The sequence below is a fragment of the Neophocaena asiaeorientalis genome, unplaced genomic scaffold, assembly GCF_003031525.2.
Source record: "Neophocaena asiaeorientalis asiaeorientalis breed wild unplaced genomic scaffold, Neophocaena_asiaeorientalis_V1.1 scaffold142, whole genome shotgun sequence".
NCBI classification, from domain to species: Eukaryota; Metazoa; Chordata; class Mammalia; order Artiodactyla; family Phocoenidae; genus Neophocaena; species Neophocaena asiaeorientalis.
The window spans coordinates 2,129,334-2,146,771 of record NW_020174563.1 but is presented as its reverse complement, the minus strand read 5'-3'; the positions used below and the strand labels follow the sequence as shown (position 1 = coordinate 2,146,771).

Here is a 17,438-nt window from a genome sequence, read left to right as displayed (position 1 = left end):
TGTTAGTAGTATATTTCCATATCAATAAGTGTTCATTGATAACATCATGTCAGGACCAGGAAGTTCCCCTGAAGTTCCATAATCCCCCACTATTGGCCTTTGAAATAGCTTTACTGTTTTCCATTCAAAGCAGCACTAAAAGTGAATCCTGTTAGCTAAATATTTGTGTACATAAATCCTCGAGATGTAATTATAGAAGCCATCCCTTGGGCCGAAGCATAGGGACATTTTTCAGGCTTTCGATACATTTTGCAAAATCGCCCTCCAGAAAGATTGTATCTGTTTACCATCCTGCTAGCAGCAAAAGAGCAACTGCCTGCCTCCAGTGGATACTAAGACTGTTCACTTTTTAAAAACATTGCCAGTTTGATAGAGAAACATTGTATGTCATTTTATGTTACATTTTTTGGTAATAATTAGATTGGATTTTTTTCATGTGCTTATTGACCATTTATAAATCTTTTTTTTGAATTGCTTTCCAGGTCTTTTACCCATTTTTTTCTAGTGAAATGTTCTTTTATTTTTTTGTTGATTTGTACAAATCTTTTAGAGGAAACGAATGCCTCATACTATATATTGCAAATATACTTCTCTGTTTTGTTTTTCATTTGTATATTTTTTGGTTTGGTTTTGTCATTTCTAGATCTGCAATAGTTAAGTTCTATTATATTTGTACCTACTCTTTTATTCTTTAGGGTTTCAGCCATTAGTGTCATGCTTAGAGAGGTTTATGCATATGCAAATGTTTATGCATATTTTGTTTTAGTACTTTTCTGGTTTTATTTCTTACATTCAAATCTTGATGGTGAAAATTTGGAGCCTCAACTTTTTTGTGGTATTGCATCTCACAGGGCAGATAGATTTAGGGTCTACATGTCAGGCAAAAATTGACCGGAGCTGGCATAACCTTGAGTATCCCAGTGTCCCATGTCTCAGTAATACAGGGGCCATGTTGCATGAAATGCACATGTCATTTGGTTACACCCAGAATCACACTCTGTAGGGTGAAACAGTCACTCTAGGAGAGGCACGGGGAAACTAGACCAGCTGAGCGAATAGCAGGTTCACATCTCTCATGTCATGCTCACTGCAGGACGTGTGCTCACTGAGTGATGGGGACAGTCACTTCAGCTGTTTTTCCCTTACACTCATGCCCTCATCCTCTCATCCCTCTTTGGCTAAGTACCTTTAGTTGAATTCACTAAAGCTAAATGTGTACAAAATTTCTTTTTTTTAATTAGGGGTTTGATTTCAGATTTTATTTTATATTTTAGTTTTTATTTATTTTTTGGGTGTGTTGAATCTTTGTTGCTGAGCGCAGGCTTTGTCTAGTTGTGGTGAGTGTGGGCTGCTCTTCGCTGCGGTGCGCGGGCTTCTCATTGCGGTGGCTTCTCTTGTTGCAGAGTATGGGCTCTAGAGCGCAGGCTCAGTAGTTGTGGTACACGGGCTTAGTTGCTCCATGGCATGTGGGATTTTCCTGGACCAGGGCTTGAACCCCTGTCCCCTGCATTGGCAGGTGGGTTCTTAACCACTGCACCACCAGGGAAGTCCTGTAAATGTGTACGAAATTTCTATACGAACTTGGATTTGTTTTGTACATTTTATTTGGTTCTTGTGCCATTATCACTTCTGTATCATTTCTGAAACTATCAAATGACTCTGACTATTTGGTTAAGCAAGTCTCCCCTCGTAACCCTTATTTAAATTTTTTCCTGGACCATTCTGGCATATTATTTTTCTGGATAACTTTAGAAGAATTTTACTTAAAAAAAACCCAGAAAATTAATTCAACTGGATTTCATAGTAAGGGAGGGCTACTCTAGACTGGGGTTATCTGAAACATTTTATGGACAAGGTGGGACTTAGGTATGTCAAAGGGATGACTAGAACCCAGTGGAGCTGGGAGGTGGAGGGGGAAGGCAGCTCAGGTCAGGGAAGTAATGCAAGGAAGTCCAAGGGCCTAGAGTGTAGCTGCCACGGGCAGAAGGAGGCAGTGCCTTGTTATGGGCATCAGCTGAGGGTCTGGACACTATCCTATGGTAAAAAGGAGCAATTCAAAGTTCTTCTGTTTTTCATTTCTGCAGGAGGAACATTGCCCACACTTATTCATTCTTTCCTTCGATGAAAAATGAATGGAGATCCTAGTATAAGCCTGGCCCTGTGCTAAGCATTAGAAACACATCAGCAACCAGAGCACAGATTCTGCCCTCAAGGGTTTTCCAGTCTATTGGTGGACAGATGTACAAATAAGCTGCTAAAACAGAGAGAGAACATAACCGGGCTAAATCAGGCTGCAGCAAGAGGGGCATCAACCAGCCCTGAAGGGTGAGGGACGGAAGGGGCAGCTACACTGAGACAGGAAGGACAGGTGGGGTGGGGAATAGGCTTGGGAGGGTCTTCCAGGCTCCGTGATTTGAAAGCTAGGCGACTCCCACCTGGGAGAGTCTTCCTAATTTAATCCTCCTTATGGTCCTGCACAAACAGTGAAGTGGAAAACGGCACCAGGTTGGAGGAGACATCCATTTGACAGGCAACTGAATTGAAAAGGGAAATTCTTAATTAACAGTTTTCTCAGCTTAGGTTTTTTAAGTTTGATGTCTCAGGAAAGCAAGCTATTGTTTTTTTGTGTTTTTTTTTAACTTTTCCACAGCTTAATGCCATTTTAATGTCACATTTTTTCATTTGTTAACACTTATTGAGCATCCGCTCTGTGCCAGGCTGCCAGGCATCATCTGGCACCAGTGGTTAACTATGCAATGATAAATACAAGCACAGAGTAAGGTGAAAAGTAAGCATATATGCAGGAACTAGCTGGGCAGAGGTGGGGGGGGAATAGGAAAGGCTTCCCTCCTCAGCCCGTGCTCTGGGACACATTTCTCCCTTGGCCACTCAGAGCCACAGATGACAGACGTGCTGTCTGCTCTTTATTTGCTGTACCGATGTCATCTATGAAATCAGGAAGTTTTAGTTTAGTCCATTGTGTTTAGCACTACCATAAAATGAGAATAAAAGAACCAGTTATTTCTCATAATCAGTAACTAACGCTTTGCAAGATTAAGGAAGAAGCAGAATCAAACTTCCTGAATATTTATGTAACTTTAAATAAGGTAGTTTTTAAATATGTATCTTTTACCTAGAAAGTTTAGATGTAGGTGAGACATCTAAAGAAAAAGTATTTTAAACTGAGATCTTTTGCGTAGCATGGTTTGTTAGGCAGAATATGGGGCTGGTCACCCCAAATAAAGCCCTATTATTAGGACAACCTGCTCAGTAGACTTGGATAAGCCACCTCAGCTTAGTTACCTTCTTGATAATTAGGGAATACATGGGTTTTCTGCTTCCTATCCATTTTCCAAAATGTAGGATTCCAAATGACACCAATTACACATACATACATATATATGAATATTTTATCATGTCTTAAAGTAGCAGTAGCTACGTTTTACTGAATGTCTACTATGTGCAGGCATTGTACTAGATTCTTTACTATATTATCTTTTATCTTACATCCACCCACCAAAATAGGTATTGTTAGTACAATTTTTCATTCATTCATTCAGCATATACTTATATCTGACACCTAATATGGGTCCAGGCATTATCCCAGGTGCTAGGGATGCATCAGTGAGCAAAACAGCCCACCCAAAATAATTCACATTCTCATGGAGCTTAACATTTTCATAAGAGGAATAGATGAAGAAATGGAAGCTTGAGGGATTAAGATAACAGCCCAAGATTACATGGACTGTGGTAGAGACGGAGGTCTAGCCAGATCTTCCTGATTCAAAACCCGTGTCCTGATTTCCCTGGTGGTCCAGTCAGTAAGACTCTGCGCTCCCAGTGCAGGGGACCCAGGTTCGATCCCTGGTCGGGGAACTAGATCCTGCATGCCAGCCACAACTAAGAAATCCGCAACCCTGCGTGCTGCAACTAAGACCCGGTGCAGCCAAAATAAATTAAAAAAAAAAAGATCTCCCATTCACTTTGTTATACAGCAGAAACTAACACACCATTGTAAAACAATTATACTCCAATAAAGATGTTAAAAAAAACCCCATAAAAACAAAACAAAACAAAAAATCTGTGTCCTTTGCACTATATCACCAGTTTATCCATTGGTAAAGCATATTTAAATTGTCTCAAAGTTCTTTGATGAAAAGCTTAAATTTGAGAAAGTCAAATGCCATATTTCCTTGATTCTATCAATTCCATTGATGATAAAACACCACACACATCAATTTAATGACAATTTAGGGGGGATAGAGTGGGAGTGGAATTTTGCTAATGAACAGAAATATTTTAATTTACATCCCAGTTCCAGAAACATTAACATGTGTTTGTGTTATTTTTTGAAGAAAACAGACACAATCAAGGAAATATGATCTTTTACCTTATAAATAAGGAACTGAGTTCTCATCACTGAATCATCTAGAATAATAAAGGCTCGGGGGCTTCCCTGGTGGCGCAGTGGTTGAGAGTCCGCCTGCCGATGCAGGGGACACAGGTTCGTGCCCCGGTCCGGGAAGATCCCACATGCCGCGGAGCGGCTGGGCCCGTGAGCCATGGCTGCTGCGCCTGCGCGTCCGGAGCCTGTGCTCCGCAACTGGAGAGGCCACAACAGTGAGAGGCCCGCGTACCGCAAAAAAATAAATAAATAAAGGCTCAGGCTAAGGTGGCAGTTGTAACTGCTCAGTTGTTTAAGCCCCTTATGTACATCACTGCAGCAATTAGTGCAAATAAATGTGAATTATGCAGACTTGAAATAGTACAATAGGAAATATTAATAAAAGCCCCCTTTATGAAAATATTGAAATTATATGAATTTTACTTTAAGTTTTTTCTTCGAGGAAATTAGCCATAAATTAAGCAGTGTGTATTTGTGTGATATCTTCAGGAACACAACTCTTGCGTAAAATTCACCCACCCCTGATTTCCGTATTGGTCAAACCACTGGCTCCTGTATGCATTTTGTTCATCTGCCATTTGGCTGTCAGGATGATTGAGGACCTTGTCATCTGGGGTGTCAAGGAGCAAGGGAGCAATCTCTGCCTGCCTTCCCCTCCTCACCATTCTCATTCAAGTCATAAATGGCTCTGTACTGAGACACATTCCCTCTTGCAAATCTATGTCAGCCCTTCCTCTCATAGGGTTACAAGATCCCAAACAGGGAGCTAGAAGTTGAGACATTGGGTGGAATAAATGATGAGCCCTTTGGGTGTTTCCCCTCTTTTTCTGTATTCTGTGTAGGTGTGCACCAGGATATTTTGGAAATCCCCAGAAATTTGGAGGCAGCTGCCAACCATGCAGCTGTAACAGCAACGGCCATTTGGGCAGTTGTGACCCCCTGACGGGAGGTAAGATCGACTCACACGTCTGTTAACCTACCTTTATCAAACTGGTATAAAATAGCTGGCAAAGAAGCCAAGCAAACATTTTCAGCAACCACATACACAATTCCAGCTAACAAGTTGTCCCCTTGTTTTGACAAAGTTGGGAATGCTTAGGTAGTATTCACAGGTTTGGTGAATAACTTACTTCAGGTAGGTTTTTTTTTTTTTTAGGTAAATTGTTTTTAAAACTTCACTAATTATAGCCAAAATAATTTCAGACCCTATTTTGGTGATTTTTGCTGAGACCTCCCTTTGACATTATAAGGTAATCATCTCATCAGCTTCCTTCGTGTATGTATCTGAAGGAGTCAGTGCTCTTTCTATTAAAGCAGTAACTGTTCTAGGATGTGGGTGTATAATTGAGATGGATTTTACATACCAAGAAAAAAACATTAACTGGGAGTTAGTATAGGTTCATTAGGAAAAAAAGGAAGTTGGAAAAACAGGAAGACTCTCTACATCCTTCTTTGATGGAGAATATGAATGTGGTTTATCAGGAAAATGCCATTGATGTAGTGCAATGCCAAATCCTTAGGTAAAATCTCTCATCTTATAGACAAGATGAAGAACTAAACCCTGGATGTATGGATTAGATCCAGTCAAGTGACTGTTTCCAAAGGAACGCAGAATAAATGGAGCCTTATCAGTCTAGAACGAGGTGTCTGTTGTCATGTTTGGGGCTTCATCTGGGCTCCATCTTGTTCAACATCGTAGACTTGAACGGAAATATAGAAGACCTGCCCACCCAGTTATCAGGTGATACAAAGTTGGAGGAGCTAGCAAATGCCTCCTATGACACATTTAGAATAAAATAGGGCCTCAACAGCCTGGAATGAGGAGCCAGTTCTAACCGGACAAAATTATGTTGGGGTAAGCGTGGCGTCGGTCCTATAGTTGAATGGAAAAAAAAATAAGTTTGTGATAAATGAGACGTGGCTGAGGTTTCAGTCAGCGGTGAGTTCAATATGAATCAAGAGGGTAATGTGGCCCCTTAGACACCTTGTACTATCTCCACTGAGTTCTAGTGTCCAAAACCAGGTGGCCTGCCATTGTTCCCTGGTCTGCCGCCCATGCAAGTCCCCACAAGGGGCCCGTGTCTTTACAAGGCAATAGACAAGCTACAAGTTTGTTCAGAAAGAAGATGAGGCTGTGAAGGGACTTAGAGCCCTGTGACATGAGGAAGGACTGACAAACCAGGATGGTGGAAAGGAGACTTGGAAAGCACGGATCTGAAAGGCACATGTGTGGGAGAAGGGTGGGTCTTGTTCTGTGTGGCTTAAGTTATGGAGAACTCACATCCAGGAGTGGAAGCTAGAGGGAGATCTATTTTAAATCATTCTGAGGAAGAAGTGTCAAATGTTTAAAGACGAGAAGGACTGGTTTAAAAGGAGATGAGTTCTACTGTCACTGGAGGTGTTCAGGAGAAGTTTCGGCATCAGACACATCGTTACTCGTGAGATGAATGCTTTTTCTAATAGCAAAAGTAACCAACCTAGAATGAGGATGGGAACTCTTTGTTCCAGAAATGGAAGAAAATGCTCACCTGTGAGACACGTTTGTTCCTGTGAGCTTTTTTCCCTCTTTTTCATTCTTTCTTTCAATTAATAACGTACAGATTCCTTGGTGGTCAAAACTCAAACTTGTTGAGAAAATTGCACTGATAAATCAGTCCTCTTCCTAAGCCAAGTCCCCCATATACTGTGTTTGCAGGAGTTTGTGAAGGAAATAAAACTATGTTTCCTGCCTGTAAGGCATTTACGGTCTAATTGAGGAAATTAAAGTGACACAGCTATATGTCCATATAAGAGTGAGTAAAAGATTTTTTTAAAAAGGATGAGTAAGAGAAACCTATGATTACATATAATAAAATGTCTACAAATATACTGTGAGGACACACTTATCGTCTTTGAGTGGTAGGATCAAGGATAATGTTTTATCTCATTTTGCTGATTTTCCCAAATTTTCCATAGTGAACTTGGAATGGAAGTTCCCAAATTTTGGAAACTCCCAAATGGAAATTCCCAAATTTTGGAAACTCCCAAATGGAAATTCCCAAATTTTCCATAGTGAACTTATATATATTTTTTTACAGTTAAAAATAAATGTGGTTCAAAACATAGGTGTATACACACGAGGTGTGGCTGCTGAGAACACACCTGAAAGCCTCCCTGTAGCACGTCTAGGAAAGTTTCAAGCTTAGAGTTTTCCTTTAATAAAGTCAGATGATTTTTCACAGGAAAATGAGAGGGCATTTCAGTGTAAGAATGCATGGTATGGGGAAAGGAGTAGAAGTGGGAGGAGTAAAGAATGTCCAGGGGTGACCATTAGGCTTTCCCGTCTATAGCTGAGAACCTCAATATTCAGCATATGTGAGCAGTAGGTGGTGGAGTAGGTCCACTAACTTCGTGTGCATATCTCACAGCATCTGTCGCACTGTTGTGAAATGTGCCTGTCTCCCCCATAGGACCATTAAACTACAGGACACCAGAGACTTTTGCCTTGCTATCTTTGTATTCCTGCCCCTAGCACAGGGCCATGGCACACTGGGAATGCTCAAAGGTGCTCAGTGTTTATTGAATGTTCTTGAATGATATTAGAAGAGACATCAGCAGTTGTATAGGAGGCTACCAAATGAGGACAACACCAGCGATTAGGAGATTTCATTTCATAAGAATGGCATGACCCTTTGTAGAGAAGAAACTGAATATATAATCAGAGAGGCCACACGAGAAGTTCCTGTAGCAAGATTGTTGGGAGATGAGACAGCTCCCCAAGCAATGGCACCGAGGAGGGAGGGAAAAGGGAAGAGCCGGCAATGCTGTGTGGCTGGGTGACTGAACACAAAACTAGCTTTCCCCAAAGCCAAGTTAAAAAGCACGTGACGGGGCTTCCCTGGTGGCGCAGTGGTTGAGAGTCCGCCTGCCGATGCAGGGGACACGGGTTCGTGCCCCAGTCCGGGAAGATCCCACAGGCCGCGGAGTGGCTGGGCCTGTGAGCCATGGCGCGGGCCTGCGCGTCCGGAGCCTGTGCTCTGTAACAGGAGAGGCCACAACGGTGAGAGGCCCGCATACCGCAAAAAAAAAAAAAAAAAAAAAAAAAAGCACGTGAAGAGTAAGTTTAATAACACTGTCTTCTCTGGTTACTCCTCATTTCAGACTGCATAAACCAGGAACCCAAAGATGGTGGCCCTGGAGAAGAATGTGACGGTGAGAAGAGAAATGGCCCCCTCCTTTCCAAGTTGTGGGGTTCAGCTTAAAATCCGTGAGCCCTATACTGGGACACGCAGTTTCGAGTCTGGGAAAGCAGTGGTGGGAGGTGATGGAAGGAGGGCTACTTAGAGTCACATCCAGCCTCTGTCAACTGAAATCTGTATGACCTTGTGCAAATGACCTTACTTCTTCAAGCCTCGGTTTCATCATTTGTCAGATGGTAAAACTGAGGTTGGTAATAACTATACCAACCTCATATAGCTGTTGGAAAAATGCTTATAAATCCCTTTTCATGATGCTTGGTAAATAGCAAGCACTCAATAAATAAAAACTATTTATTACTCTTTTCCCACATACAAAATAAGCAACAAGTTGAATAGATTCACCATTTCTTTTTTTGCCCAGTTTTACTGAGATATAATTGACATGCAACATTGTATTAAAGTATATAACATAATGATTTGATATATGTATATGTTGTGAAATGATCACCACAATTAACTTAGTTACCATCCATCACCTCACACAGTTACAAATTTTCTGTCTTGCGTTAGGAATTTTTAAGATCTACTCTTCTAGCAACTTTTAAATATATAATACAGTGTCGTTAACTGTAGTCACTGTGCTGTACATTACATCCCAAGAACTTACTTATCGTATAACTGGAAGTTTGTACCTTTTGACCACCCTCACCCTTTTTCCCCATTCCACCATTTCTTTGTCAAATGCCCCTTGTCTAGAGATCTCCCTTTTTCAGAATCTGCATCTTTCCTGGAGAAGTCCAGGATTGTGATTTTTGCCTGTGATGGGCTATGTGTGTATTAACTGGGCGGCACAGCTCTGGGGCTCTGTTTGCATTCCTGTGGCTCCAGCCCACAGCACTTGTGCCTTTGATTGCGGGCCCCACAGATTGTGACAGCTGTGTGATGACGCTCTTGAACGACCTGGCCACCATGGAGGACGAGCTCCTCCTGGTCAAGTCTCAGCTGCAGGGCCTGAGTGCCAGCATGGGGACCCTGGAGCAGATGAGGCACTTGGAGACCCAGACCAAGGACCTGAGGGTAAGTACTCTGTGGGTCTAGCATGATGCCTGACCCAGAGCAGATACTTGGTGAAGAGAGATGCTGTGTGAACGAATACTCCTCACGTGAGAAAGGGGGGAACTTGACTCCACTTCAGGCTCAGGGAGGCTGTCCTCCTTCCTCTGATCTAAATGAAGATTAGATTTTTCCTGGTGAAAAGTACCGGTGAGCACACAAAGCTAACACTTCTAAGTGAACATTCCTTACACACTGAATGTTTCTGGGCTCATTTTTCTCATAACTTTAGCTCACTGTTTTGCATTTGGAAGACTCGTACAAATTTGAGTACAATTGTTATTAATTCTTCTTTAAATGTTTGATGGAATTTTCCAGTGAAGCCATGTGGGCCTGGGATTTTCTTTGTTGAAAGTTTTTTTTTAAATTAAACTGTAAGTTCAGTTAAAAAATAGATATGGCACAATTAGGATTTATCTGTTTCTTCTTGAGTGATATTTAGTAATTTGTGCCTTTCAAACAATTTTTCTATTTCGTCTAAATTACCAAATGTATTGCAATACAGTTGTTTATAATTTTTCCTTATCCTTTTAATATCTGCAAAATCTGAGTGATGCTTTCTCATTCATTCTGGTTATTGGTCATTTGTGTCTTATCTCTTTTTTTGATTATTCTGGCTAGAGGTTTATCAATTTTATTGATCTTTTTATTTCATTGATTTCTCTCTGCTTTTCTTCAGTTTTCAATTTCATTGACTTCTGTTCTTATCCATATCTTTTCTTCCTTCTGCTTGCTTTGGGTTTAGTTTGCCATTCATTTTCTAGTTTCTTTAGATAAAAGCTTATTTACTGATCCAAAACCTTTCTTAATATAAGCATTTAGTGCTATAAGTTTTCCCCTAAGCACTGCTTTAGCTGTATTCCACACATTTTAAAATGTTGTGTTTTCATTTTCATTCAATTCAAAAGATTTTCTAGGGAGCTCCCTAGTGGCCTAGCGGTTAGGATTCTGGGCTTTCACTGCTGTGACCTGGGTTCAATCCCTGGCTGGAAACTGAGATCCCACAAGCCATGCAGCGTGGCCAAAGAAAAAAGAAAAATTTTATAATTCCTCTTGTGACTAGAACTGTATTGTTTAATTTCTGAATTGGGGATTTTCCAGATAACTCTCTGTTATTGATTTCTAGTTTAACTCTTTTGTGGTCAGAGAACATACTTTATGATTCCAGTTCTCTTAAATGTGCTGATGTCTGTTTCATAGCTCAGAACATGTACTCTGTACAGTTGGAAAGAAGGTGGTCAAGAGGGTATCCTAAGAAGTACTAGGGCCGAAAGTGCCCCACAGGCCAGAGTCAGGCTCCCTGGGGGGAAAACGGGGGCTCTTCTGCCTATAAATGGAGGCTGAAAAAGCAACCTCAAAACTTTGCAATTCCCATTGTCAGACAATGGCTGTATGAGAACCTAAGAAAGGACAACCTTGCAGCCAGGATGTGGACAAGACTCACAAACCAGGATCTGTGCTGAAATGTGACATTCTCACTATCACCATAATGTGCAAGTCCTAAGCTGTCACTATAACACCTGGTCCTGGACTGGGGGGTCTGGGGTTGGAGTAATGATGACCATAAGATCACTGGACAGGGCACAGAGAGTGCAGGGAGAAGAAGAAATCTCCCTCTTGGAAGGAGCCTGCAAACACTGTAACAGACAGATAATAAGAAAGACATGCAGCAGAGGCAACAGTCAAGTGATGAGTTCCCTTCAGAGAAAATGAAAATCATAGGACGATCTGAAAATTACTTTAAAGAATAACATCCAGGGCTTCCCTGGTGGTGCAGTGGTTGAGAGTCCGCCTGCCGATGCAGGGGACACGGGTTCGTGTCCCGGTCCGGGAAGATCCCACATGCCGCGGAGTGGCTGGGCCCGTGAGCCATGGCCGCTGAGCCTGCGTGTCCGGAGCCTGTGCTCTGCAACGGGAGAGGCCACAACAGTGAGAGGCCCATGTACCAGACAAAAAAAAGAGAATAACATCCAGTAGAAGGAACAAGAAATTAGAAAAAAATTTTAAACACCAGAAACCAAACAAGAAGAGGTAAATATGAAAAGATCTAAGTAAAGCTCATGGAAATGAAAAAATATACTCAAAGTAAAAGAAATCAGTAGATGAGATAAACCCTAAGCTAACATAGTGAAAGAGGGTTTGGGGAAACTTTAATAAGTGCTTTTGGAATGAGGGCTGATTGTAAACCATTAGTGGCTATGGTTGAGTACATACAGCAAAAACTAATGCTAGAAAACTGGTTCTTTTCCATCCCATTAGGGTAATTTTAGAGCATGGTTTGCAGGCTTAACATGGAGAGGAGGGGGGGAAGTCTTTATGTTTTCAGAGAAAAATAAAAGCCACTTGGGTTACTTTGATGTCATCAGTACAACCCTGCATTTTTTCAATGAAGGGAAGGAAACCAACATTTTGGTATCCATCCTATGTGCCAGGCTCTGTGCTAAGTGCTTTCCTTACGTCTCACAACATCCTATGAGGAAAATAGTGTTATTTTTATTTAACAGGCCTGGAAAAGCTAAGTAACTTGCCTTCAGTCACACAGCTAGTATGTGGTGGTTCCAGAAGAATTCAAGCCAAGGTGAAATTCCTTTTTTTTTTTTTTTGGCAGCTTTATTTGCAAAAATCAGAAACATCCCAAAAGTCTGTCAGCAGGTGAAGGCATAAATAAATGACTGTACATCTACAAAGTAGAATACTAGTTTGCAATAAATTGTAATGAACTACTGATGCATGGGTGAATCTCAGAATAAGTACTCTGACTGAAAGAAGCCAGACCAAGGAAAGTTCATATCCTAATGAGTGTGTGCGTGTTTATGTGTGACAATCATAAGTTGTGCACAGTTCTAGAAAACGAAAAGTAATCTAATAGTGTGTGTTCCTGGTAATGGGGAAGGAAGTGTCAGGGAGAATTGGGGGGAGGGGTTACAAGGGGCACGAGGAAATGTTTCTTATCTTAATTGTGGAGACAATTTCATGGGTCCTGTGTCAAAGCATATCAAATTGTGTACTTTAAACACGTGCCTTTTGTGGTATGTCAGTTATACCTCAGTAAAGCTTTTAAAAAAGCAAACGAACAAAAACAGAAAGAGCCTCATTGACCTGTGGGACAACATCGAGTCACCAAACCTATATGTAATTGTTGTCACTGAAGAAAAATGAAGTGAGTAAGGGGCAGAAAAATATTTGTGCATTTAACGGTAGAAAATGTTCCAATTTTGAGGCAAAACTATTAACTCACAGCTCTAAGAAGTCCTGTGAATTCCAAGCAGGATACAGAATAAAAGTCTTACTAAAGCCCACCATTAATTAATTGCTTTAAAAACAAAAATAAGTTGACATACTTAAAAGCAGGCTGAAAATTAAAAGATGCATAACAGAAAGGGGAGCAAAGGTAAGAATGACTTTTGTCTTCCTGTCTGCAAAAATTAAAAATAAAACATCTGAAACAGTCAGGGCGTTGTTGCACAAATTCCAGTTTGTCCCCTAGTGCAGATTATAATAAAACAGAATTAGTAAAATCTACATGTGTCAACCTGCTCTGTGAATGTAGAAAGTCACAGAAAGTTGTAACCTTTTTTTTGACAAAATAAAAGAATATCTACTCAGGAAAATGTCAGTCTGTTTTTATAGATTTGTATGAACTTGAGAAAAGTGTAAAAAAGATCCAACAGATAATTTTGTTCTCTGTAACCTCTGATGTCTGGGATTGGTGAGGGTTTTGAAAGTAGGGTGATTGATTGTCAACCATTATTCATACACAAGGTGAAATTCTAAAGACCATGCTTTACCCACTGTACTTCTTACTTCTTATACTTCTACTAACACTCTTTAGAATGATGTGCCTTTTTTGCCTACAACAAAATTAAAATAGAACTATCTTCTTGCAGTATCACACAAACACTATGAAAATTCAGTAGGAATATGTATGAGAAAGCAGCTAATTTTTTCGACGGTCGTATTTATGTGGCATTTTATAATGCATTAGCCCACTTACCACTGAAAACAACCCAGCAGCTTAGTATTATAATCACCAATATACAGATGAAGGAGATAAAGTCCAGTGAGCTTATCTATTAAGTGGTGAACCTAGGGTGTGGACCTGAGCTGGAAAGCCTGTGCTCTTTTACCCAACGCTGGTTCTTGTGTGCAAATAGAGATAATAATTTTGCTTTTTCTTGTAAAAATTCTCAAGGTATTAACATATTTTTTCCCCAAAATTGAAAATATTTACTACTCTAGATATTATATGAGGCAATGTCACCCTCTAAAAGTAATGAGGCTGTTGAGTTCCCCAAAAAGGACAGGGGACCAGGATTTGAGTCCTGAAGCAATCAGTAATCACCTGTACTGCTGTGGCATGGATGGGTCACCCAACTTCTTTGGGCTTCTGTTTTCTCATTTTTTTTTTCATATTGAATAAGGGTATTCAATTAAATGAGCCACAAATTTCTCTCCTGCTCTATAATTCTTTGAATCTAATGAGTCCTTGAATAGAGTAGCCATAGGCACTTCTTTTTAGTATTATCAGGTAACATATAGGTTAAAAATAACTGAACAATTCTTTATAATAGAATCTAAACCTTAATACATCAAGTAAGTGGCATCACCCTCATTTCTATAAGGTTAGATCGTTAATTCAAATAAAGTATCTCTTGTCTCTTCATGTTTTTAAATTTTACTACTTTATTTTAGAGCCATATCGCAACTTACATCAGAAATTTATTCTTCATGTGGCCTATTTCAAAGAACCGTATTTTTTTTCCTAAGGATCAGCATTGGTCTTGCTAAATGAATCTTTTCATATCATCACCAGGTTTACCAACTTGGTAAGACTTCCCTCCAAATTTCTACTCTAAAGTGAGATTAAATTTGTATGTTACTTTCAGAGCCAGTTGCTCAGCTACAGTTCCACCATTTCAAATCATAAATCAAAACTGGATGGCCTGGAAAAAGAACTGAGTAACTTGAATCGTGAATTTGAAACTTTGCAAGAAAAGGTAATGTGTTAGGTCAATAACCTTAACTTTTTTTTTTTTTGCTTTCAGAATACTGTTAGTTTTTTCCTCCCATCAACTTACTTTTTGCTCATCAATTTGTTTTTCATATAGGTTCAAATAAATTCCAGAAAAGCTCAAACATTATATAGCAATGTTGATCGGACAACCCAAGGCGCCAAAGAGCTGGACACAAAGATTAAAAATGTCATCTGGAATGTGCACGGTAAGAAGAGTTACTCAGCCCAATTAAACATCTTTTATATTACTTTGTAGCCTTTGTTGTACAAAGAAAAAGTTCAACATTATGAAAAAGAACCTGTAGTGATACTAAAAAACCAATATGAACCCTCCATAAAAATCTCGGCCTTTTTTTTTGTTAGTAGTCTGCTGGAGTCCAGAATTCCCAGTTCAATAAACTGCTTGATGTTTTTCCAGTTCTTGTGAAGCAGATCTCTGGGACAGAAGGAGAAGGAAACAACTTGCCTTTGGACGATTTTTCCAGAAAGCTGGCTGAAGCGGAGCGCATGTTGAGGGAACTGAGGAACCGCAACTTTGGGAAGAACCTGAGGGAAGCAGAAGCTGAAAAAAGAGAGGCTCATCTTCGTAAGGACCCTCCCAAATTCTTGCATACAATCCGTTCTAATTGGTTTGAAATACGGTGTGCAGAGTGCAATATCTAGTCACCGGTGCCAGGTGGAGGGGCTCGTCCTTTCAGCGTATATTACTGGTAGAGGATCATGTGGTGAAAGTAGGTAGCCCCTTCAGATTACTGAGAAGCCGTAGGACAGAACAACCCTTTTTTTTTAATTTATTGAAGTATAGTTGATTTACAGTGTTGTGTTAATTTCTGCTGTACAGCAAAGTGATTTCAGTTATATATACATTCTTTTTCACGTTATTTTCCGTTATGGTTTATCACAGGATATTGAATATAGTTACCTGTACTCTACAGTAGAAGCTTGTTGTTTATCCATCCTATGTATAAGAGTTTACATCTACCAATCCCAGACTCTCAATCCTTCCCTCCCTCCCCACTCCTTGGCAATCACAAGTCTCCTCTATGTCTGTGAGTCTGTTTCTCTTTCATAGATATGTTCATTTTTGTCATATTTTAGATTCCACATATAAGTGATATCGTATGGTTTTTGTCTTTGTTTGGCTTACTTCGCTTAGTATGATAATTTCTAGGTCCATCCATATTGCTTCAAATGGCATTATTTCATTCTTTTTAAAGGCTGAGTAATATTCCATTGTACATATGTACCACATCTTCTTTATCCATAGAATAGAATATCTTACCATCATGCAAAAAAAAAAGTTTCTTCTTAGATATTAGACACTGATACCTCTTGTTCCTTTTTAACTGCATTTTCATTCTTCTTTCATTCATCTCCACTCAGCTCTCTCATATCATTTTTAATGGTCACCATATCACCATTGAGCTTTTGAATCATACATCGATATTAGCACTACTGTTACCTCCAAAAATGAATATACTAGAAATTAACTGAATATATCTAAAGGTTTGGGTTAGGGAAAAAGCCTCATTAGCTCAAAACTGTAAGAAATAATAATTTGGTGTATATTTTTCCAAATACTGACCTTTATTCTCTAGTAAAATGATGTATCAGTGGTTACAGGTAGTAGCAGTTCTCTTTTAGCATTTGTATTGTTTAAATGTAATATTAGCCTTGGCTTTTAGCTGCAAGGAGACAGTGTTAGTAGTAGAAAGAGCATGTGCTTCGTGCTCTGCAGGTCAAGTTCAAGTCCCAAGGCTAAAACCTTGTCACCCAATTTCTCAGGCCATCCATTTTCCTATCTGAAACAGGAGGTTGATAATTACTGTTTTCATGTGGTTGTCACGAAAGTTAAATGAGACAGTGTGTGTATAACACGACACAAATGCTAGTTTCCTTTCCTGTTCCCTTGCAAGTTCAAGGAAAACCATGAAGTGAGTAGAAACTCAATTCTCCTCCTGTAGTCTTTATAAGTTAAATGAGACAGTGTGTGTATAACACGACATAAATGCTAGTTTCCTTTCCTGTTCCCTTGCAAGTTCAAGGAAAACCATAAAGTGAGTAGAAATGCAGTTCTCCTCCTGTAGCATTTATAAGTTAGCTTTCCAGTGCATTCATCTCTCAAGTGGGAAACAGAAAGGTGATGTATTACAGTGCTGACTCGGATAAGGAGCTGGCTGGAAAACCACCAGGTGGAGAACAGTGGGCTTGTGAAGAATATACGAGATTCTTTAAATGACTACGAAGCCAAACTCGGTGACCTCCGTGCCGCTCTACAGGAGGCCAGTGCCCAAGCAAAGCAGGCCACCGGCCTCAACCGAGAAAACGAGAGGGCTTTGGAATCCATCAAGGTGAGGTCACGGTCAGAATCTGCACGGTTTGGTTGATGACAAGGATAAGGGAACAGGAATCTTTATCGTTAATAAAGTGGCAGAGCCAGGCAGCTGTCTGTACAGGAAGCCCTAATCAAATAGGCGCGAGGCATTAAATGCAAAATCAAAGTAGTTGCTACTCCTCAGCGGCCAGAAAAGTTTCTGAACTTAAACCACAGAGAAAGCAGAGCAAATCGCTTCACCCCCACCCCTGGCTGATAGAGTGCTGGACCAATAATGTTGCCAAATAGGTGAGAAATTAATATTGTTATAATTAATTCAAAGTGTACAATGTATGCTCTAAATAACTGACTTTTTGTGTCATATATGTAAACATCATTATCAGAATCACCAGC

The 17,438-nt window shown here is 40.1% G+C and overlaps 1 protein-coding gene across 3 annotated transcripts in view; it reads left to right on the top strand.

Annotated features, from left to right (window-relative positions):
- LAMA3 (laminin subunit alpha 3) overlaps positions 1-17,438 on the top strand; it is a 233,798-nt gene that overhangs the window by 169,208 nt on the left and 47,152 nt on the right. For 2 of the 3 annotated variants that reach the window (XM_024757934.1, XM_024757936.1), the window contains 7 exons: positions 5,248-5,354; positions 8,546-8,596; positions 9,509-9,660; positions 14,583-14,693; positions 14,805-14,916; positions 15,129-15,296; positions 16,865-17,061. In XM_024757934.1, the coding sequence (XP_024613702.1) occupies positions 5,248-5,354; positions 8,546-8,596; positions 9,509-9,660; positions 14,583-14,693; positions 14,805-14,916; positions 15,129-15,296; positions 16,865-17,061 (898 nt within the window). The remainder of the gene's footprint in view (positions 1-5,247; positions 5,355-8,545; positions 8,597-9,508; positions 9,661-14,582; positions 14,694-14,804; positions 14,917-15,128; positions 15,297-16,864; positions 17,062-17,438) is intronic. The other variant, XM_024757935.1, reaches the window with a different exon arrangement.